The 24,420-nt window shown below is 37.6% G+C and overlaps 1 protein-coding gene across 1 annotated transcript in view; it reads right to left on the bottom strand.

Annotated features, from left to right (window-relative positions):
* LOC144472023 (metabotropic glycine receptor) overlaps window positions 1-24,420 on the bottom strand; it is a 278,340-nt gene that overhangs the window by 40,877 nt on the left and 213,043 nt on the right. The window contains exons 6-8 of the mRNA XM_078184653.1: window positions 15,124-15,192; window positions 14,599-14,708; window positions 3,920-4,134 (exon numbers count right to left, since the gene is read on the bottom strand). Coding sequence (XP_078040779.1) covers window positions 3,920-4,134; window positions 14,599-14,708; window positions 15,124-15,192 — 394 coding nt within the window. The remainder of the gene's footprint in view (window positions 1-3,919; window positions 4,135-14,598; window positions 14,709-15,123; window positions 15,193-24,420) is intronic.

Raw genomic sequence — 24,420 nt, 5'->3', positions numbered from 1 at the left:
ATTTTGCGAGGGGGTCATTAAAAACGGGAAAACACAGGGGAATGCTTGGCAATTTCGGCGAGCGACTCATTGAAATTCCAGGCGGTGACCTTTTCACGACACAGACAGCAAGGAAGCGAACGGACGTTCTCAAAGAGACCGGGGAAAATCGATCACTGCCCTACAGCTGGAATGTTTAAAGTAACACTGAATTATTTTACGTGATTGAAGGTAATATGACATAGTATAATACGAGAAAGAATTACACAAGAACATCACACTTTCAACAGGATAAATTTAATAATATTTGGAATGATCTTATTTATTATTTCAGATTAATTTGCTTCGATGTCGTCTTTTGCAGCATATATTTATTAACTTTTGTCAGTGGAAGGGACCTATTATTTATCACACAACTAGAATTAGTTTTATTGAGAAAAATAGTGTAATGTATGTCTTTTATTGATTCGACAAGCAGAATTAGATTTATTGATAAAATTAGTGAAATGTGTCTTCTCTTGGTCCGACGAGCAGAATCAATTTTATTGGCTAGGAAAGTAGGTGTCAGTTATTGATCAGTAAAGTAGAACTACTTTCATTTAATAGGCAACTAGAATGTCTCTTATTAATCAAGCAAGAATAATTACTCTTACTAACCAAGATCGTAGGATTGGTTATATTAATCAGACAAGTAGAATTAGTTTTATTAGACAGACATGTGCTACGTGTCTCTTGTAAATCATGCAAGTAGAATTAACTTCATTAGCCAGACGAATAGAAGTCTGTTACGAATCAGAAAAGTGGCGTTCTTGCTATTATCAAGCAAGTAGAATATACCAGCTACTTCTAGACACGTAGAATGTACACGTTATAATCAGGCAAGTAGAATGTGCCTAATATTATCAGATAAGTAGAACATGTCAGTTGTAATCAGATAAATATAATGTGCTTGTTACAATATGACGGGTAGTATGCCCCTTACAATCAGACCAATAGAATGTGCCTGTTAAAATCGGACAAATGTAATGTGCTTGATATTATCAGACAAATATAATGTGCCTGTTATGTTGAGAGAAGTAGAATGTGCCGTATTATCATCAGACAAGTAGAATACCAGGTTTCGGAATCAGACAGAAAGAGTATATCCCTAACTAATCAGATAAATAAAATACGTCAATAAATTTGTCCAGATTGATCGATTAATTCCACACGAACTGGTTTATTAAGACTATTCTTCCAATGTGAATGAAATGTTCTAAAAATCTTTAAACCTAATTGGTATAACTATATCGCAAAAGAAAGAATCTTACCGGACAACGAACGAAACGTATCATTATGTTCTCAAAGGTCGCTCGTAGTTTTAAAAAGTAAATTGCACTTTGCCGAGCATACCTCGCCGCGAACAGAACCGCGGGGTGCTTAACTTTCCGCGGATTACTTAATACCTGTCGGGATTCAATTTCTAGACGTCCCGAGTTTTCTCACGCACTTTATGGCAACTCTTTCCCGTGCCTTTTATCATGCCCGGGGCCGAGAATCTCGGCTCTATATGTTTCTGGAATCTGGTTTCGTCGAGGCGGATTCATATCTTTCCCTTCGCATTTGTTCCCTTCATTCCTTCGTCCCCTCCCTTCGCGCGCCCTCAGAAGAATTCTCGGCGGCGACTAGGGTGACATGATAAAAGGAAATCCGGCGGAGCTCGAGCCAGCTTCGCCGGGACATCCGAGCGACGAAGTTCGAGGATCGCAAAAGGGTCAAAGGGGAGCAACTTCCGTGGAAGATCTTGCCCGTGCATGCGGTTCCCGCCGTTCGAACTGTCGGTCAATTTATTGCGCTTCTCGCCGGGCAGATCGATATTCTACAAAGCCGTTTCCTAGCCAACCACGCAACCGATTATTTCAGCCGACATACTAATTCAGTACTTTGTCCTTTGGAAGTATTCGTTTGACTTTGCGAGGCGAAAGAGCCACAGAGGAATTTATCTGTTAGATATCAGGTTAGTTGCGTGAATTTGATTTTATCGAACAAGCGCAGCGAGTCTTTCTTATATCGGACAATTGAAATGTGCGTGTATTAAACTAATTAGATTTAAATTAGGCAAGTGGAAAGAATCTGTTTTACATGAGACTAGTAGGAAAGTCTTTTAAATTAGACAAATAGATAGTATTAAATCAATGTAGTATAAATGTAAGCTTTAAATCAGTCCAGTACAAGTGTGACACATAAATCAGACTTGTGAATTTCTGTGTTCAATCAAAATATGAAAAATGTCTATCGTTAGTCAGGCTAGCAGTAACGATCATTTCTAGTCAGAGCAGTGAAAATATCTGCTTTGAATCAGACTAGTAGATATGTGTGCTTTAAATCACATTAGTAGCCGTTTGTAACCTCAAATATTAAAAAAGTCAATGTGTAGTTATAAAGTAGAAACAAGCTATCATAACTCAGACAAGTGGAAAGACAGTTTCAAGTCAGACAAGAACAGACACTGTTCAGTGAGAATAAATAGAATCAGCCTACATTAGATTGGACAAGTGGGAAATTCTGTTTTCAATTAAACAAGTAGAAATATATGTTGTAAATCAGACTGTTGATGTCATTTGTGTTAAACAGATAATAGAAGAATGGGTAATGATAGTTTTATAGAAACAGCATATTTTAAAACTGACAACTAGAAAAGATTGTTTTAAATCAGGCAATTGAAAAAATCTAACATTATACAAGTCGAAAAGTTTTACGTAAATTCATCAAGTAGGAATGTTTGCCATAGTCAGACAAATAGAAACAACTGTTGAAAATCAAACTATTGTAATAAGTAAGACTGTCGCAATAATGATAAGTAGAAAAGTCTTTCTTAAAGCAGTGAAGTAGAAAAGTCTGACATAGACCAGTTAAGTAGGAAAGTCCGCCATCAAACAGGCAAGTAGAAAAGCCTGAGAGAAATCAGCCAGGTAGGAGAATCAGACATAAACCAGGCAAGTAGAAAAGTCTGGCATAAATCAACCAAGTAGGAGAGTCTGGCATAAGCCGGACATGTAATAGAAAAATCTGATATAAACCAGCCAAGTAGGAAATTCTGGCATAAACCAACCAAGTAGAAAAATGTGACACGAACCAGCCAAGTAGAAAAGTCTGTCCTAAACCAGACTGAAACAATAATTTGATTCCAAGGAGATCACTAGAGCCAATTTATAATAAATCGGGCAAGTAAAAGCTGTATGTCGAACACGTGGAAAATTTGTCTCGAGTCAATCAAGTCAGAACATCGTGAAAACAACCTATTAAAAATAAAACAAGACAGACAATAAAATAATAAACACAAGCAAGTGAGACAATCCATTAAAAACAAACAAGTAAAAGAAATCTATCGAACATCAGGTAAGTCGAACAAGCTATTTAAGATAAAAAAAATAAAAAATTCTATTTAGGAGCAATCAAGTAAGTAAGTCTCCCTTAGATCAGTCAAGTAGAAATATTTTCCTTAAATCAGCCAAGTAGAAAAATCTCCCTTAAAAAGCAGTCAAGTGAAAAGCTCTTGCTTGATTCAGTCATGTATAAAAATTTACTTAAAATGAAGGCAGTAGAAAATTCTGACTTAAATCATCCAAGTAAAGAAGTCTCTCCCAAATAATCCAAGTGATATGATTTCGGCATAATCGTTCCATAAACGGGACATCGAAATTATCGAATTCCCGTGAGTAATTGCTAACATAGAGAGCGTTAGAATGTTGGAAGCAGGGTGTTCGTGTTCGGCAAAGTGGCTGTCCGGCTGGAATGGAACATTCAATTGCAGTAGTGCCGGCGAGATAATTAATAGTTGTTCCTGTGGACGCTTGAACAGCTTTCGCCGAGTGCGAAGAGTTCTAGTCGACCGACCGGTATCGGAATCCGCGAACCTAACGGTGCTCGCTGAGTCGTGGAACAGCGGCGAGTTACTCACGTGTAGTGAAACTGTGATCCCACCAGTCCGTCCGGCACAGATAAGCCTTCAGGTCGTCCGCAGTCCGGGCAACTATCACCACCGGTGGCGCGACTAAAGTCCGGATACCAAGGAACACGCTGAATATCATCACGATGATTCCCAGCCGCTTCAGCAGACTGCCGTCTGTGATCTTCACAGCTCTAGCCGACTTCACTCGGAATATAACCGATATCCTGAAACCAAACAAACATCCCTCTGTAGCAAATAGAACTAATCGCATTGTTAACACAATTCGGATGTCCGAAATTTTTTGATAAGATACCTAGAATGTGCCTAAGATGATTTGTAATGCTATATAGCAACTTTGTTCGATATAGTTCAGCGAAATTAAAAATTAAATGTCATTGTTGGAATTTAGATATTTAAGTAGCCATTTGGGTGGATCAATATGAACCCCGTTTTTGTTGTTTGAGTATTATGTACATAGTTAGAGAAATGTCGCATGATTTTATATGAAGCATCTACTGAAAATGATATTGTACAATTTTGTATACTTTTGCATTTTATGCAGTATTGAATAATGCAACGATCGATGCAAGTTGATATACAGCGGAACAGTGTACAAAGTAACCTCAATGTTGAAACTGACTGCTCGAAGGTGATTAAAATTTTAAGATTGTTCTATCATGTAGTACATCGCTGCACATAGGGCAAGTCATATCTCTGATATTATGGGCCAGGGAACAAACGGTTACGTAGTAAAGCCGTATGGTTATGGAGAGAGCATCTGGCGAGCATAGTTTTATGTAATTTTCTGCATCAGTGCGTCAAAGAAATGCAACTGCACGTATGCTTTAAACGTGACTGCATATCATAAAATTTACCAGGTGCTGCAGTTTTTTGTCCCGTATGAAAAGAACTACTACCAATCCCATATTTTAACGATGTTAGATTGAAAGTTATTCGAATTTTAAGATATCACTTAAAACTTATAAATATTATAGTTTATTATAGTTCATAAGGCAATTGAAATGTTAACAGAGGGAATTTGTATACGATTTGTCGAGTAGAATTAACATAATTGATTGAACAAGTCAAATTAACCTCCATGATGAGACAAGTCTAATTAAATTCAATGGTGAGACGAGTTTAATTAACTTTATTAATGAGACAAGTAGAATTAATTTGATATCGTTGATCAGATTAGTAGATTTAATGTCATTGATCCGAAAAGTAAAATTAACTTCATTGACCAGGCAAGTAGAATTAACACCATTGATCAAACAGGTGGAATGATCACTTTACTGAACAGACAAGTAGAATTGACAGCATTCATCGGGCAAGTAGAATTGGCAACATTGATCAGACAAGTATAATTACTATTCCATTTATCAGACAAGTAGGTTTAATTTCATCGATCAGACAAGTAAAGCTAAGCTCGATTTATTAGCTAAGTAAAACTAGTTTGATTGGTCGGACGAGTAGACTTATCTTGTGTTATCAAACAAGTAGAATTGTCTCACTGCAGCAAATAATCAAAATTAGATTGCTTTATAATTTAAATCGATTGAAGTTGTTTAAGCAGTTACGTGAAATTAACTTTTTAAATAATAAATGTATATATTTCACTGATTAACAAGCCGTTACTATTAAGCAAATTCGAACATAATTGTTGTGTCGTGTCGTTCGCCTCGTTGGCGACTTAGAGTTACGACCGGTTAACGAAGAAAGGATGTAAGGCTAACTCCGGACTTTGTACAGAAGTGATCTTAGCTACAAAGGACTTGGCTGCAAATGTAGCTAATCTCGATATAATGACGTCGCGATTTATAATAGTTAAATGATTCTTCGATCTTGCTACCGCGGTGCAAGAACGATTCTAAACTTGTTGCACTTGTTGCAAAAACGATTCTGTTATTTTGTTGTCGTACTAGCTTTTACGAAAAGCTCGGTCGCAAGCAGAATTTGGTGGAAGTGGAAAAAATGTCTAAAGTAGGGATAGGAAGGAACTCTGTTGTAGGGGGTGTTTCAGCAACGTTTGACAGGGATTTCCTCCAGGTCTGAAGGAACCGTAAAAATAGCCGTTCGCGGAACGGTCGCGAGCCTGCCTTGGGCCTTCAGGCCTCTGTCCGCGGAGCCCTTTGGAAATCCCCGAGGTTTATGATGCTAGCGTTCGCTATTGAGACCGAGAACAAGAGATTGTAAACCGATTACCATGCGTCGCGCGAAATATTAAAATTACTTGATGATTCGGTTCCTCAAAAATAGCCTTTTACCATTACTAGCATCATAAACTGTAAATTGGTCTTCCTTGTTTGAAGATCGTCCTTGGGGCCCTATGCCCAGGACGGAACAATAATTTAAATCGTAAAATTGTTCTAAAATTTAGCGACTTATGTCTTGCTAGTGGTAAAGAGCAGTAGTTCATTCACATATATAGGATACAGTCGGAAAAAAAGATGATCCAAGCTGCAGTCCCAGAGCTTTGTATCTTTGAAGGTTGGTCGTGACGGGAAGTCGCTGGCATCCGTTTTCCTTAGGTGTACTCGTTTTTCGAGATCGCGTCGTGAATCGAGGTACGCTTGGCAGCGTACCTCTTTTACAGCCAGGGAATTTTCGAACTGCCCTGGCTTCTCCGCGGATAAAAATGATCATAGCGACCGCGCTGAACTCGACGATATTTTTCTAAGAAGCGTACCGCCGCTACCGTTGAGCAACGTTGTTTGTTTTGAACGGCAGCGTAGTCAGTCGAGAAGCAATCAGCATTAATGTACGTTTTTCTAGTGGCCGAAAAAGAATTTCAATGTTGTTCCGTCTGGGAGGATTGATATTCTACCGTGTCTATTTATTCTGTAACTAAAACGATCGAACATTTCACGTGGCCACCAAAAGAATCCACTTGTGGCCATTGGAGCAAGAGATAATCATTTCGCTCTCGGATGAATACTGTCGCGGAAAATAGTTCGAGTTTCGTAAAGCGCTGCCAGAGGACTGTGGGTCATGGAAAATCGATTCGACTCATGGAAAATTTCCACGAGCCATGAAAGATTATTTAGAAAAATGAAATCTTTTTGGGGCTAGGAAAACATTTTTGGGTTGAAAGTAAAAATAATTTAAAGAAAGACGAAATAGCGCGGAAGACGTAACAAATTTTGTAAAATTATTTTCCATGAAGCAATGCATTATTTTGTTTAAAAAAAAATGTTGAAATGGGTGGAATGAGATTATAAATTATAAAAGTGCGTTATGAATAGTGAAAAATCTTTTCGAGTAACAGAAAAACTGTTCGAGTTATGTAAATTGTCATAAGTTATGTATTGTAGGATTCTCCACGCGCTTCTCTCAATAAACTCGCAAACTCTCACACAAGGATCTCCACCGCGTAACGTCGAAAACGGATTGACCCCGAGACCTCCGTAGGGCCTCCTTTTATACGTGGTCAGAAACAAACACACTCCATTCGCCCAGGTGTCATCAAACATACCGTGCTTCAATCGTACCGCGTATTCAATCGTACCGCGAATTCAATCGTACCGCGTATTCAATCGTACCGCGTCCTCAATCGTACCGCGTCTTCAACCGTTCCGCGCCTTCAACCGTATCGCTCGTTCACACTACACACATCCTACAGTATTATATATTATATATTGAATTAAGTGTTTCGTGAAACTTCTAGAAAACAATTTCAACTTCTAAAAGAGCACGGTGACTTATTAAACATCACTGCGACTCATAGATGAATACTATGACTGATGGAAAATCATTCTGACTCATGGAAAACTATTTCCACTTACTTGCAATCATGTTATATAATTATAATCTACATAAGGAAACAATGAGTAATGAAATTCATTTTCAACTTAGTAGAATTCTCATACCATGGAAAATCGGTACGAATTATGGAAAACTCTTTTATGAGTGATGTAAAAGTGATAGTAAATCATGGAAAATTCTGCGAAGATATAGAAAACAGCCACGAGTCATGAAAAATTCTTAACACTAACGTAAAAACAGAATCACTTAAAACCCAAGGATAATCAACGAAGGAAGGATAAGCACTAGGAATCAAAAAGAAAACCGTTTTCCCGGGAACGGTCGGATCCCTGCGCTGGCGGAACAATTTCAAAGGCGGCATCTACAAATAAAGTGGATCGCAGGATCAACGTAAGAGGAGCGTAACTTTTTCAGGAATCGTTTTAGGGTCCATTCAGGGATGCGCCTATCAGAAGGCCGGCTGCACAGCTGAATTTACGTAATGAAAGCCGTGGGAGTCTTACTGTCGCTTAAGAAACTGCGTCAGGCCCTGGCAAAGTTTCTGCGAGCGGACAACTCCTGCCTCGCTCGGAGAAAGAGTTAGCATTAAGAGCGACGTGCTCCTTCATCCCCTGCCCCACCGTCCTTCCTCCGTGAATTCAGGACGGAACCAGCTTTTATACTTTGTCCTTTAATCCCTGGTATCGCCGGCATCGGTTGCGCTGGCCAAATACGTCCCTATTGAATAGATAAAAAGGTTACTGGGAGGATTACATGACATCTGCAGCTGGCTGCATCTCTCTCGTTGCCGGAGACGTTGACTGAGTTATTTCGGAGCTGTCAACCGGAATAAGCTGTTCGGGTTATTGTTGGACGATATTGCGTCCATCGTTCCTCTAATCTTTGGAACGCCGGCTATAGAAGTCCCGAGTTGGAGCCGAGAATGTTGCCAGTTAGGTGGCTGGGTCTCAGATATGTCTAGACTGAGTTAGGAAACGGCCAACGTGATCGTTTGCGTTATGGAGAAGTGTCCGTGGTTGCCAGATGCTAATTTGTTGTGTGGAGGAACAGTATGAATCGTGGGAAATCGGTTGAAGTCATGGAACAGTTCCACGAGTCATGGAGAAGTTCCACAAGTCATTTAAAAGCTCTACGATTCATGGAACAATTCTGTGAGTTATGAAAAAATCTACGAGGCATGAAAATGTTCCATGAGTTATGGAAGAGACTCATGACTCTTGAAAAACTTCACGAGACATGGAAATATCCCTCGAGTCATGGAAAAGTCACACAAATAATGAAAAAGCACCACGAATTATAGAAAATTATAGTGGGTCACTCAATAGTATCACGACCAATGGGAAAACTCTGTGGATCGTGAAAAACGTTAGTAGTCATGAATAATGATCTTCATTTATATACAATAGAACGACAGTCTGTAGTAAGGAAAATTATTAAGTAATTTAATAGCAATTAGTATTAGAGAAAAAAGTTGCGAGTAATTGGAATTTCCTATGATTCATGAAAAAGCTATATGAGTTGTGGAAAATAAATGTGATTTGTGGACAAGTACTTCCAACTATGTGAAACTTTTTCGTATGATGTATATGGAAAATGTTTTGTGTTCTGGAAAAGAGTAATGAGTCATGGGAAACATTTCTGATAAATTAGAAATAAATTTTTGTTACAAAGAATTAATTAATGTAGTAGAAAACTGGTATGAGTTACAACTCAAGTAACAGAAAATTGATTTTACTCATGAAAAATCAATGTAGAAAATCAACTTGAATCAAGGAAAGTCATTTTCAGTCATGAAATACGTTCAGAAATTACGGAAAAGCCGCCACGAGGATAGAAAACTGTAGCGATTAATGCAGCACTATTTTCCACGTAACGAAAGAGAACCCTGCGTCGTACGAAAAGAAATTGAGTTACAGGAAAACAAAACTAATCACAGAAAGTTGTAGAAAATCACGGAGAAACGGTATGAGGGTTGGTCCATGTTGCTAATACCATACAAGTAGCAGTTATGGGCCACGACAACCGGTGTCAGGCTTTTCTCCTATGCTGACCCAGCAAACACTATCGATCTGACCTCAAGTAACAAGTCGGATGCAAGTTTCTTGACATGTGTACCAGGTGCTACTTACTGTACCGGTGTCACTGCTAACCTCGCAAGGGTTTGAAACATTCTGGATCCAGATACATGTATCTAACGGTTTTAACGATATTAAACGACTTCCATTTTTCCCTAAAATAATTTTCTCTAGCCCCTAGTGTACTTTCATAATCGAGAAAATAATGTTGCATGCCTCAACAGGGTTTTCCATAACTTATACTATTTTCCTACGACTCTGAACAATTTTCCGAGACTCATACTATTCTTCCATGACTCCGAGAAATTTTCCAAGACTCATAGTGTCTTTCATGATTCATGTAATTTTTTCAAGATCATAAATACGTTATAAAAATTACAAAACTGTTTTTCCGTAACTCAAAATATTTTTCAACGACTCGTAACATTATCTTGCGACATCGAACATATTTCCATAATTCATAGATGTCAAAAACTCGGATACCTTTCCGTAACTATTTTCGAGAAAACGACCGTTCCAGAAGGTACGATAATTCGAAATCGAGAAATTTCACCATCCACTTAAATTTTCGCGCAGGGATGAAGAAATTTTTATTGAGGGGATCTGTTTCATCGTTATATAGGAGACAGAAGGCGCAGAAAGAGAGGCTCCATTCGATAACTGGCTCACGAATTCAACGGGCGAACCTCCGGTGAACTTTTTCTCTTGGCTACGATCAGAGAGCAGGTTCGATGAAGAAAGTAAGGGATGAAACCCCCGGCGATCTTTATCCCAAGCACTGGAAATCCGGCGGGTACTGGTCGGACAGAACAATTTCGCGGGCATGATGGGAAAAAGAAGGGAAGCGGAAGTTATACACTGGTTGACCAGCAATCGTCGGATAACCTCGAGGATCCTTAGGAAAAGCACGAGTGCGAATCGGAAGTCCAAGAAAACTTTGAACCGTAGAGAACTGCCGTTTTTCTACTTTAATTCAGTTTAACTCTTCCGACTCTACCAAATATTATTTATCCTTGGAAAAAATGATGAAAACCCTTGGTAATTAAAATCTTTCACGATTCAATATTTCTAAAACAATTACTTTCTAACTTGCATTTGATCTTTAACATAAGTTTCTAATTTTTAATTGAACATTCACTATGCAGACAAGTTTCCCCTTATTTTTAGTTAAATATTAAATGTCTAAAGAAGCATTTCCGAATTTTCAATTTAACATCGAACATCCAGAAAAATTGTACCAAATTTTTAATTTAATATCTAACATTCCCGAAGGTTTTCCCTAACGTTTCTTTTATAATTGAACGTCCACAAAAGCTTTTCCTATTTTATAATTCAACCTTGAACATACAGGAGAGTTTTCTATAATCTGAAACGTAATATTTAATCTTCTTTCTAATTTTTTGTTGAATATGGAGCATTCAGAAAAGTTTCTGTCGGTATTTCATTTAACATATAGCACGAAATAAAGTTTTCCTTAATTTCTGTCGGTTACATTCTCTAAAATGATTTCTACATGGAAAAAGAGAATTTGAAAATCGCGTAGAAGGCGGTAATAGGAAACTTGCAAGATCGTAAAGAAAACTGCTTCGCATCAGCGATAAACCATAAACGATGATTCATTGAATTTCTATTCACGTTTCAGCGAAGGTTGCACAGTGATTTTGGCGTATGATTAATCAGTTGATCAAACACTGCGAAGTATTCGGCCGCGGTTTGAATGAGCGCGGCGAGCTTGTAATTTAAAAAGTTGAATTAAGTTGAAGCGTCAGAATGATTCAAAGTCTCCGGCGGACAGGATAAGTTTGAAAGTCGCGCGCGTTCCCCTCCGACCATGGTTGCCGGAGTACATTGAATAGTATAACGCGCGAAAACTATTCCCCCGGCATCCCCGGTCCCCGGGTAATCAAAAGTTCATTATTCTTCATCAACTTCCGGCGCTCGTTTATTCATATTTTTCTTATCGTTTGAACATCTAGTTGAAAACTTTTGATCGAGTTTTCCCATTAATTAAATGGCACCTTTAGTCGCCGGTGTTTATCTGCCGGGGACAAGCGACGTGCCTTAGGACAGCGATGAATTTCATTTCGATGTCGACCGTTCATGAAACGCTTCGGATCAGTGTCGTTCTTTTACAGCAGTCTGCGAAAACAGTTTCCATTCAATGACGAATTCATCGAGACTGTAATCAGACTGCAATCAACTATCAATTTGCGACTGATTCGACTTGAAACAAAGAGAAAACTCTGGTATTTATTCAGGTGTAATTCGCAAGACAATTTTCAGAATTATTCGAGTATATATCGTGCTCTCGTTCGTGTTCTAATTTCGATGCGATGCAGCGCAGTGTAGACACAAGTGCAGGCTTCATTCGTACGCTAATTAAGATCTACACTGGATTACGGTGTAATGCTAATTTAAGAGCAGCCATATTTGTAATTCCGTTGTAGGAAAGACACTTTGGATCAAGGAAGATTAATTTGAATCACAGAGAAGCATCGCGACACGTGGGGAACTATATCGAGTTATGGAAAAGCACTGTAAATCATGAAAAATCTGTTTGAGTCATTCAACTCATACAAAATTATTAGCGAACAAAGGGAATAACTTTTGAAGTATTGGGGATCGTGGAAAATTAATTTGAATCATTTAGAGACACCATGATTCGTGGAAAGTAGGATTGAATAATGGTGAAGCATTTTAGATTACACAAACTTGTTTCGAGTTACATGATCTAACATTCTGAGTTGTAAAAAATATTCTATAGGTTGTATTACAGTAATTAGTATTATCGAAAAGCAAAACGAGTCATTGATAAACATTATAAGTCGTGGAAAACGAAGTTTTGAGTCATGGAAAAAAGCCATGACTCGTGGGAAATTATTTTGAATTACCTAAACCAGCATCTCGTGTCGTAGAAAAATTGTACGAGTCATGTTACACAGTAATATACATTGTTGAATAGTAGACAGAGTCATGGAAAACAACGATGACTCATAAAAAATGTTTCAAGTCTTGGAAAAGTAAGTCTAGTTACATAGATTGGCAAATCGAAATGCTACAAGTAATTCTCGAACAGTAATGGTGGAAACACACAACAAGTCATGGGAAAACATCACGACTCATGTAAAAACGTTTCGAGTCATGGAAAAGCGTCACGGATCAAAGAAAATTGTTTCGAGTTACGTGAACTAATGTTTCGAATCGTAGAAAAACTCGACGAGTCATGGCACAATAATGTATCTTACACTGACGTCACGTAATGTCTTTTAAAACCGTGTCAACGATTTTTAATCTTGCCGAATCTTGTCTGTCACTGAAACTCCTGGATACCAGGGGCACAGCTGCGATTATAATTTAATGCGGACTGTTTCCCAAGTATCTCTATAGCTGACAAAATGAAAAATTGTACCATTCCGTCAAACTTTCCGGCAGGCTGGTATTAAATCGGGGTCGAGTTCCATGAGTTTCCGACGTTCCGTAGGAATTCATCGCGCAGGTGTTGCGGAAAACGTGAATGTAATTCGCGATAACGGGGAGATTAATATTCACTATGGAAACTCCGGACGAAAACGATTGATAATACATTCTGGTGGCCTTTGTGCTCGTTTTAAGCATGAAAGACTTCCCATCGGATTTATATCCCATACATAAACGTTGTATTTGCATATCCTGTTGTGTGAAAATACACCGAACCTCTGGAAAATCTTGTGAACCTATCAGAGGATCGTTTAGAATCGTGTAAAAATATCTGCTGTCATGGAAAGGCCGTGTGAAATCATGAAAACACATGCTACTACCATATTACGTGAAATTTATTATAAATATAAAATAAAATATAGAAAATAATAGTAATGAATATAAACAATAAATATAATTTTGTGTTGACTTCCCGAAAAATGCAATTAATTATATAAGACTGTAGAAAAATGTATATATTCGTAAAAAAGTATGTAGGGTCATAGAGAAACCATATTGACTCAAGGATAAACATTAGGGAATAGAGCTAAATCATGCAAGATTAAAGAAAATTACATACAATCATGGAACATTGTGTACTGGAAAATTGTGTCGAGTCGTGATTTACTGTTTATACTCGTGGAAAGTCAAATATATTTATATATCACTTACAGGTCTATTAAAATTTGACATAGAATCATGGAAAATTGCATTGAGTTATGGAAGATCGTATGGAGGCATTAGGAATCGTATGGATATCTGGAAGGTCATGAAAAAAAATCTCGCAAACTTGTAAAAAATTTTGTAGATTAGTTGAAAATCGTATAGAGCAATAAATAATCGTATGAATTAATAAAAAATCGTATAGATTAATAGAAAACCTTGTATTGTATTTATTAAAAATTAACGTGGATTATGATAAATGGTATAGAGTCATGGAAAATTACAAAGAGTTGTGGAAAAGTACGAGGAGTCATGGAAAATTATGTGGAGTCAATAAAAATCACATAAACTCATGGGAAATTTCATAGGCTAGTAGAAATTGATTTAAATGAATAGAAAAATAAATAAAAAAAGCTTTGGTAGTTCCCATTAACTCGAGAATGGTTGGATCAACAGACATTGTTACATATCGACTGAAAATAACGAATATTTCCCATACAATATTGCCAAGTTTCTTCAGGGTATACAGTCGGCGCATTTAAGCTGGCCAACAGAATCCCATTAAAAATTCTAATGGTCAACATGCAACTTCCGAGTTTCTTGGTTCGCGGATTCCTTCGATCTCGTACGGCGTTTGAAAGTTCTCCGTCACAATTCCGAACACATGGATACCATACACAAGTTGACACCGAGTCAAACATCGCCGGGTAGAACGTTGTTCACACTCACCTCCAAGTTTTGAGCATGAGCGCGCCATAGGTGAGCGAGAATCCAATTTCTCGCAGCCAAACTCGCACCGTGCACGTTATGACGTTCGGGCGAGGGTACATTACAATCGTCTGGAAACAAAAGGAGAATTGACTTCCGTTGGCGTACTAGACCATCACATTGAACGCTTTCTTCGGAAAAATGCATTTTTCCCAGCGCCAGAGTTGAAGTTCTTCCGACGTTTTCGCAGTCGTTTTATAATAATCGCCATTTTAACGCGGCTACGAGACGAATTCCAGCGTTTGCTCTCGACTTGGCCGAAATTCGCCAAATATTTGTCAACGTTGCCACGCACCGTGGCACCATTGTTCCCGCGATAAAATTCGCGGGTCGATTGTTTATTTTCCACGCTACCCCGGGAAAGAAATATCGCAGCGTTTTACGAGAGCCGTAGGAGAACATTTCAGCGGGGCACCCGACGCGAAAAATCTTCGCCGGCGATGGCTATTCTTCAGAATCGTAAAAAGTAAAGACCGGAACACTTACCGTGCAATATATGAAAAATGCACCCAGCACGATCACACGGAGAAGCACCGGGCTCGCGGCCCTCACCACCTGAAACGAGAAAGGTAACAAATTTCATTAGTATGCCGACTCTGGATGGTGCATTAAATATTATGAGTATCATTGTTAGTATGAACTCGAGAGCTTGGCTGAGTTACTTAGTACTTAAAAGCACTGAGAGGCTCGTATTTCATCACCTGAATGTTTAGTATACGGTCCCTTTGCTGAACGTGCGAGCAGAATTTTTTTGAAATCTTTTTGTATTGGAGAAAATTGTGGTAGATAAAGTCACGAAAAAGAAAAATAGTTCAAAGATCTGAGAAATAGTTTGGAAATATTTCAATTGTGTCAAGTCATGGAAAATCTTTCAAATTATAGAAAACTATTCCAAGGCGTGGAAAACTGTTTCAAGTTATTGAAAATCGTTCCAAGTCATAGAAAATTGTTAAGAATCATATTGTAAGTCATTGAAATATGTATCCAGTCACAGAAAATCTTATGGAGTCGAGAAAAACCTGACAAAATCAAGGAAACTCTCGTTGTAAGTTATTAAAAATTCTATCAAGTCATGGAAGCTATTGTCGAGTCGAGAATATCTTGAACTTCATGGAAAGCCTTTAAAGTCATGGAGCATTCTATTAAGTCATCGAAAATGTTGTCACGTACTTGAAAATGCATTAAAATCATAGAACGATCTAGCAGTCAAGAAAGGTGATAAAAATATTCGTAATATATAAAAAGATCCTATTCTGATCCTGAAAATGGATTTGAGTCATTGAAAACACTGTAACATCGCAGAATATCGCACATCTTTATAAAAAAAAAACTTTTCCTTGACACGAAAAGTCTGGTTGCATGAGATAGATCCTATACAGCCGCGTTAAACAATTCAAGCGTGATAATGAAAAATCTTGTGCATTCAAGGCGGCGAATGGTTTGAACTTTTGCGATTGTGTTCGCAGGGAAATGCCGGGTCGTCGTTAAAATGATTTACGCTGTCGGCAGTTTTGTACGCGATATAATAAACTTCGGCCGTAAAGCGTGTTCGATTTCGCGCGGAACAATCGTTGTGTAGGTGTACAGAGCGGCCATTCAAGATCGCTGCTTGCACAGCCGGGCTCTTTAAGGTTTTTAATCGCTGCCGAAGTTACCCCGAGACCTTGCAGGCCCCTTTCAACCGGTTCGTGACACAGTTTGCGCAAGAAACAGACACATTATCAGGACTGGAGAAGGGCTGTTCGTTAAATAGGAAATCAGAACTTCGGCAATTGCATTCGTCCTAGGGGAATCTGCGATCGGTCTCAACTTCGTCGACAACAATGGGATCGTTCTTCGTCGTTCCCGCCTCCGCGAACCCCTTCCACCGTCCACGCGATAGGACGCCGGACGTTTTTAAATCGGCAAAAATTCGTAGCTTCCGTTCTTCGGATCTGCGCGGAACAAGAGCTCTTAAGTAACTTTGGCTGTAAATTCAATGCTACGGAATCTGGATTATCCGTACTTATTGCGCTCTTAAACTGTTTCATTCCATTGTACATAGGAAGACAGCAAGTTTTTTGCGGAACCACATATTTCGGGTTGTTACGGTGCGCCAGTTTGTGGAAAATTACTGTGGATTCGTGGAAAGTTGTGCTCGAGTTATGGCAAATTTAGTACCCTTACGGTATATAATATAATATGATATAATATATAATCGTGAGAAGCTAATTAAAGATTGTGAATGCAAATGGGAAATTTCAAAGACTGGTGGAGAAATGTTTAACTCATGGGAAAATCGACGACATTCGTGGAAAATAATGTACTGCATAGGAAAATTGTGTAGACTTTTGGCAAAATGTGCAGATTCATGATAACTTGTATATCGTTATAGAAAATTTTATTGAGTTACGGAAAATACTATTAGGTCATAGATAATTGTGTCGAGTCTTGGATAACTGTAAGGAGTAATGCAAAATTATATTGAGTCATGAAGAATTGTATTGAGTCACGGAAACTATTAAGTTGGTGCATATGAAATGTCGAATGTTTAAGTAAATATATAAAACTGTATATCTTTTTTCAAAAGCTGTTGATTTAATCAAAATATGCCCCGTTTGCTTTACTACACCTTTTCCAACGAGATTTCAATACAGAAATGCCTGTCTTAAACAAATTTTGATCATTAGAATTAATAAACTCTGATATGGAATAATTCAGACTGTCTTCATTTATATACTATTTAGCCCGTAAAAACTCGGGCAGATTTTGAGCAGTTTTAAGACAGTGTTGCCAATTTCTTTCGCGAGTAACGTCCCTCAAGTATTCGCGGAGCTCTTCACTAGTAACTACGCGTTGTTCGGCTGAAGAAGGTGACAGCGACCTGTCATAAATAATGTCGGGATTAAGAGAAATAGAATGAACACCAGCATGAAAAACGTCGACCTCTTACAGTGTATAATGAACACAGTTGATTTGTATTTGACAATTTCGCGATCGATGAAAAATGATTGTTGAAATTCGCTTCTAAGAAAACGAAGCATTATTGACCATCGTGCAGTATCCCGCAGTTTCTTCTGCGAGTCGACGGGCTATACGTATTAAACGAGGAAAAATTATTATCATCCATAATTATTATTGAGTTATTAGTAATCAGTATTTAATGATAGTGTAGTGAAAGTGAACGTTAGTGTAACCTGCGCCCTTTTACCTACCTTTATTATAGTTTCTGGATTACAACATTTACAATTGAATGGGTGAGTTTTTTATTAATAATATTTGTGAGATTTTTTAAGTTAATAGAAAATTCGTAAAATCCATGTTTGTTATTTCGAACATCGCTCAAAGCCTGAGCGCAGCCCTCTATTCAGGCTTTAGCTCGCTGACTCGCGCGCGTAGCAGCTGGTCGAATTCTCACGCGTTTGCATCTCATTCGCTGCTGTTTTCCATTAATAACTCTTTAATAAAGCCGCGGATTGCATTTTCGCAAAGGAAAAGGTTACTAGAAATGGCCTCAAGAATCCCTCATTTCCCGGAGTTACAATAATTTTGATACACCCCGTGTAAATCTATATAAAATTATGTAGACCTCTAGAAAACCCAACAGACTCTAATAATATGAAAAAATATTAACAACTTGCCGTTTTAGTTTCTGATTGATCCACACTAACGAAATACGTGTCGAATTGAATTTATTAATTTGTCAAGCTATGTAACGGAAAAAGGATCCGGTATCACTGAACTTTTTTCGGTAATAAATTCTCATGCTTGCCGTAACCTGACCAGCGAACAGAATTTCGACAGCAGCTTTCTTTTCCGGGACATTTTTTGGCCTGACTTCTGGAGCCGAAAACATTTATGGCCAGCTGGCCAGTAACGGGATACGCGTGTAAAATAAAAGCAGCTACTCCCTGCCATGCCCGTGGGAATCGCATTGTGTTAAAAGACATAATGCCTGCCGACCACTTTGACCGTGCGCCCTGCATTTTATATCGACGCACATTACCATCACCGGTCGGCGCATGTATCTGCACGTGCTCCTCGGTACTTCTCGTCGCTTTCATGACAGCGCAGTAGGCCCCTGAATATAGTCGCTAACATTGACTTCGCTAAATGACTGTCGCAATCTAAAACGGAGAAGTAGGGCAGTTCGCCTATCAATAGAATTTATTTTTTGAAAATTTTTCTCAACTAAATAGAACTAATCCTTCACTAATTTAACTCTTCTATGTACAACTGAGAACTCGGATATTCATTTTTATTTTCGGTTTCATAATTGTTCATAATTTTCGACCAAATGTTGCGAAACCATTCGGATTACAATTCCTTTTACAGATCTACCTTAATTAACGTTTTGTGATTAAAGATTTATTTAATATACTTTAAGCAATCATGCTTCAGATATTTTAGACGCGTTTTGGTTGCACACATAAGTATTTTTGGTAGCTAATCATAACTTTTAAAATTGTACTTTGACTTAACACGAATTTCTTTAATTTAGAAAAATTAGTTGGATTTCAAATAAAATTTTGAGGAATGGTCTAGTTATGGAACAAGCGCATGAACAAGAATGGTATCTGTCTGTTAGAACTAACATGGATTTGTGGAAAATCGTTTACAATCGTGGAAAATTGGTTAGATGCGAGGAAAGCTAGTTTGATTTATGGAAAATGGCGTGTACTTATTGGATAGTGCCTCAACACATAGAAAAATGTCTAGACTCGTGGAAAGCTGTTTAGAAGCATGGAAAGTTGCTTAGAGTTATGAAAAATTGCATAGTCTGCTTGAAAATTGCGTAACGTGATGGAAAATGGAAAATTGCTATCATGGAAATTGGAGTTGACAAATGAAAAACTGTATGAACATCTGAAAGACTTTGCAGACTTATGGAAAATTGTTTAGATTCATGGAAAAGTGTTTAAATTCATTGAAAATTGTTTAGGTTCATGAAAAATTGCTTAGATTCATGGAAAACTCTTTATATTCATAGAAAATTATTTAGGTTCACGTAAAATTGCATAGATACATAAATAATTGTGTGAACCCATGGAAAATTGTGAGAACACATAGAACGACGAGTATACTCACACAAAATTCTGTGATCCCATGGAAAAGTACATTAGTCTCATGGAAATTTGTTTTGGGTTAGCGGGAAGTTGTTAAGATTTATGGAAAATTGTTTAGATCCACGGAGAATTGCTTAAAATTGGGAAAGCATATAGATTCATGTAAAGCTGTGCAAACTGATGGAAAATTGTGTAACCTTATGAAACATGATGTAGATTCAAGAAATACTGAAAAGTTTGTCGAGAATGTCTATAAATTCGCAGATGATTCTACCATGGGTTTACCGTTGGAAAATCAGCGCCTCGTTGTCTTAAACCCCTGGTCTTCCCTGTTTCACACCAGGATTTCCTCTCGCCCAGGATTTCAGCCCGAGGCTTTCTAAGGCCAGATTGAAACAATTTGCATTATCGACGTTCGCACCGGTTCGCATAAAAATCAAAACGACTTGTCCTCTTTGTTTCGCGCAATTCGAAAACAACGTTCTTCCCGTTTTATTCAGTCCTCTCTTTCCCTATTTCCCCGTCCGGTCTTATGCATTACATTTAAATATTTCCCGGTACCACTTATATTTCTCTTGTTGCTCATTGGAATGCATTGTCTTCTCTTGACTGTTACCGAAGCGGCATCTCGGTGTCAGTAGTTTCTTTCGATCGTGTATCTCGCATGAGTGGCTGCCTGCAGTTTCCTGGCCTATCAGGCTCTTTATAGGCCTTGGCATCACGCGAGCGGCTGCCCTTCGTTTGTATTCAAGTGTTATCCACCCACCTCATCGTCTTTCCGAACAATTCCCGTTTCCCATTTTTGCGAGTACCAGCTTAATCTTTAACGCGGGCACTCGGGAAGGACAGTGGGACTTTAACGGCGATCCTAACGATCGAACTTCAGATGGAAGCTCAACGGATTATCTCGGTTCGAAGCATTGGAGCCGTTAGAGGGCCTCGGAGATACTGAAAGGCGATAGTTGGGTTCTTAATATTTCAACCTCGTGATTTCTGTCTGTTACGGTGTTCGCGAAAGTATTCCATGTGACGCTTTTCGCCAGGGTTTTCGAAAACGTATTACGCCCGAGGCGATACCAGATTTCCAGTGTCGTTGACAGTGTTATGCATGCGAGAGGTTGGTACAGCGATTTGTCTGTTGATTAACGTACAACGGATGCTGCGATATGCAGGTCGCTGTTCGAGATCCGTTTTCCAAACTGACCGGGATTTCCAACTCGTGTTTGATAGAATGCAGAACGTGACTTACCTTTTTCCGAAAATAGAAATCCAATATTTCGTTGTGGTTGGCCAAAACATTTCTGATTCTTCCAATTTCTACGAATTATGGAATATTATGTAGACTCGTTAAGAGTTTATGTGGATTCGTGGAAAATTGTATGAGTTTTAGAAAATTTTGTTGACTCGGAAAAATCGTACATGGTCAAGAAAAATCTTTTGAAACTTATAAAACAATATAATATACTTCATAGTGCATGGAACGTCATAGTGATTCATGAAAAATCGCGTCGAATTATGGAAAAACTTGTATCTATAAAAAACTATACAGACTCAAAAACACTCTTATAGATTCATGGAAAATTGTACTTGTTCTTTGAAAATATTGTTGACTCGTGGAAAATCGCGGCAAGTTATGGAAAATCATATAGATTCATGGAAAGCCATGTAGAGTCATGGAAAATTTTACATGATTTCTTATATATGATTATATGTATACACTGAACTGGATTCATGGAGACTCGTGAAAAATCGTGTGAAGTTGCAGTATAGTATGTTGACTCAAGGGAAATTGGGGATAATTATGAAAAATTGTATTTGATTCACACAAAACGCGATGCAGTCTTTTGAAAAATGAATACAATTATAGAAAACATAATAATGTCAAAAAGAAAATGTCACGACAAATGGAAAGTTGATAGAACTGTTATCTAAATATATTTTCGATTTATATTATTATAATACTATCTAAACAGTTTTTGCGTCAACAGAGTTATTATCTAACTAGTTTAGCACTTAATCCAATTATTATCCAAATGTTTAGCTAACAAATTTATTTCTTCTTTTACAATGAAATGCTATTTAGTATTTCGAATTATTTCAGTATTTCTATTATTTAGTATTAGAATTATGTATTTCGTATCATAATTTTGGTTTAAATATGAAATATCACAATTCGTAAGAAATTTTGTATTAAATACAGTTGGTGTACGGCACCCTTTCATTTCGAGCAAGATCACATTTGGCACATAATTTACGAAACACGTTGGTCAGGCATGATTAGACAGTGCAAGAAAGATCTTTCGAATTGCCGACGAAATTAATCTTCCCATATGAAAAATGCTTACCATTGGATGTTTCGTTAAGTTCCCGCAAAAACAACGATGAATTCCGCGATGAATTCCGAGCTATCCCGCTGATGGTCTTTTAAGGCAGTGGGGATTCGAATTGAATGCAACAAGAACGAATCGAGACGGTCCATAGAGCGAAGGAATGAGCGGCATTTTGCAGCGCCGCAAGAAAGTTAATCCACGATGTGACAACCCGCTCGGAGGACTTGTCCGGACGCAATAAAAAGAGGCAAGATGATATACAGTCGGCCGCAAAGTAACTCCCCGGACCGCCTGGCCCGGCGAGATTTATGGTGAGGCTAGGGTTTCGAAACAAAAGTGTATATTTATGCAATTTTTCCGTCGACCGCCGCGGCACGTATTCGTTTTTACGGACACACACGATTGTATTTTCACAGGACACGGGAAATCCCTTTCTGATGGGCCGGGATTCGTTTGACATCGATCCTCCTTCGAATCGGGGAACCCTAATATGCAGACACTTACTTCCAATTCCATTAAATTGCATTCCCGATCCGCTCGCCAATTTATTTTCACCGATTTCGTTTGACGTTTCTCGCGAGGAAACTGAATATATTTGTTAGGGAAATGGGAGATTGCCAATTTACGTCTCTATTCATTTTATTGGGCTCCTGCGATTCTGGATTTTGCCGAGTCCGTAATAAATTTTGAGAAGATAAAAGAAGACATATTTTCGTTAAGTTTTTATTCATGACTCTACACGATTCTCTATGAACTTTTCGTAAGCTTATACCCATTTTCCGTGAGTTGGCAGGATTTTTCAGTGGTGTGCCCAATTTTACACGTGTCTAAACGATTCTCAATAAATCTATGCAATTTGATGTTTTCGACTTCTAATCAGCTGTAAATTCGCTTGCGAGTAATTCGAGATTGACTTAGCATGGAGCTAATGGCTGTGATGTGGTGATGGATTTTATAAAATATTCAGTAGACTTTGATTTTGTATCCGTATACATGGTTGGTGGTGGTATGCCTATAGAAGAATAATTATCATCAGGTTCTCATTGGCTACTCTTTTCCATTTATAACTCGTATACAGAGCCACGGATTACATTTTCGCTAAGGAAATAATTACTCCAAATAACATCATGAACCGCTCATTTCCCGGAAATACAATAATTTTGATACGCCCTGTATAATTGGTCTAACAGATGGAAAAATATTTTAACAATAATTCTGCAATAAACAATAATTCTTTAATGAATTGGAAAGTACGAGGAGAATTGAGGGCTTGAAATATCCCCAAAAATAATGAGTTTTAGTGATTTGATTCGTATCAAATTCTACGTATGTTGCCGGTATAGCGACGTAAAAGTTAGGATAATTTGTTGGCTGGTTTGGAGCAACAAAATAATTCGCGGAGGCCAGCTGATGCTGTGGTTTATAGTAGTTAGAGATGGAACTAACCGTAACCGAGCAAATTTACTAGCGAATATTTGACGACTAAATGCGATAATGAAGTGGTGATCTCCTCAAGGTTTCGATTCTGCTGTTAGGTTCGTTTTGAAATCCGCTAGTGTCCATGGCAACCAGAGTCAAATTACATATATTGATGTAACTACGTGAAAAGCAGCATTTGAATTTAGGAACAATGTTGCGACGAGAAAAACCTCGAGAATGGTAGAACTGAGTAACTTTAAAACGCTAATAGAGTTAAGAAAATTGCGAAAATCATAAAAATAGAAAAACTTGGAGAAAATCGTTGGAGAGCAATATTGAAACTTTTGCAACTAACAAAATTGCAATAAAATATATGATTCAGGGACTAGATATTGAAAACTTCACGTGCCGTTTCCACGAATTTCTACTTTTACAATTTTATCATACTTGTTCATCCTTTTAAACAATTAACAAAGTTCTACCAATTAAAATATCAACAATCTTTCGAAGTAAAATCTGTCACAATCTAAATTTTTATTCAAATTTCTATAAAACAGTAGCATAATTTAAGTTTCTATATAAATGTATTATTATCTAAATTTAATTTATAAAAGTCAATTTTATTCTTATTTAAAATTAATCACGATCTAAATTGCTATCAAAAATCAATTAGAATTCAACTCTATAATAAAAACTCATTTCAATTGACATATCACCTCCATTTATAATTAGTTAATTCAAACTATTCAAAATCTATTATAAATTAAACTTATTATTAACTATAATTTTATTTTCCACGACGATCTATCACATTTCAAATTTATAATAAAATTTCGTTTTAATTAACTTTCACATAATGTAATGAAATTCGACCCAATTTAAAATTAAATCTAAATTTCCATTAAAAATTCTATCGCAATTAAAATTTTCATTTGAATTTCTATTAACTTTCGTTGAATATTAAACTTCTATTTCGTTGAATATTAAAC

This window comes from Augochlora pura, chromosome 7 (assembly GCF_028453695.1).
Source record: "Augochlora pura isolate Apur16 chromosome 7, APUR_v2.2.1, whole genome shotgun sequence".
Taxonomy (NCBI): domain Eukaryota; kingdom Metazoa; phylum Arthropoda; class Insecta; order Hymenoptera; family Halictidae; genus Augochlora; species Augochlora pura.
This window is presented reverse-complemented; position numbering and strand designations above follow the sequence as displayed.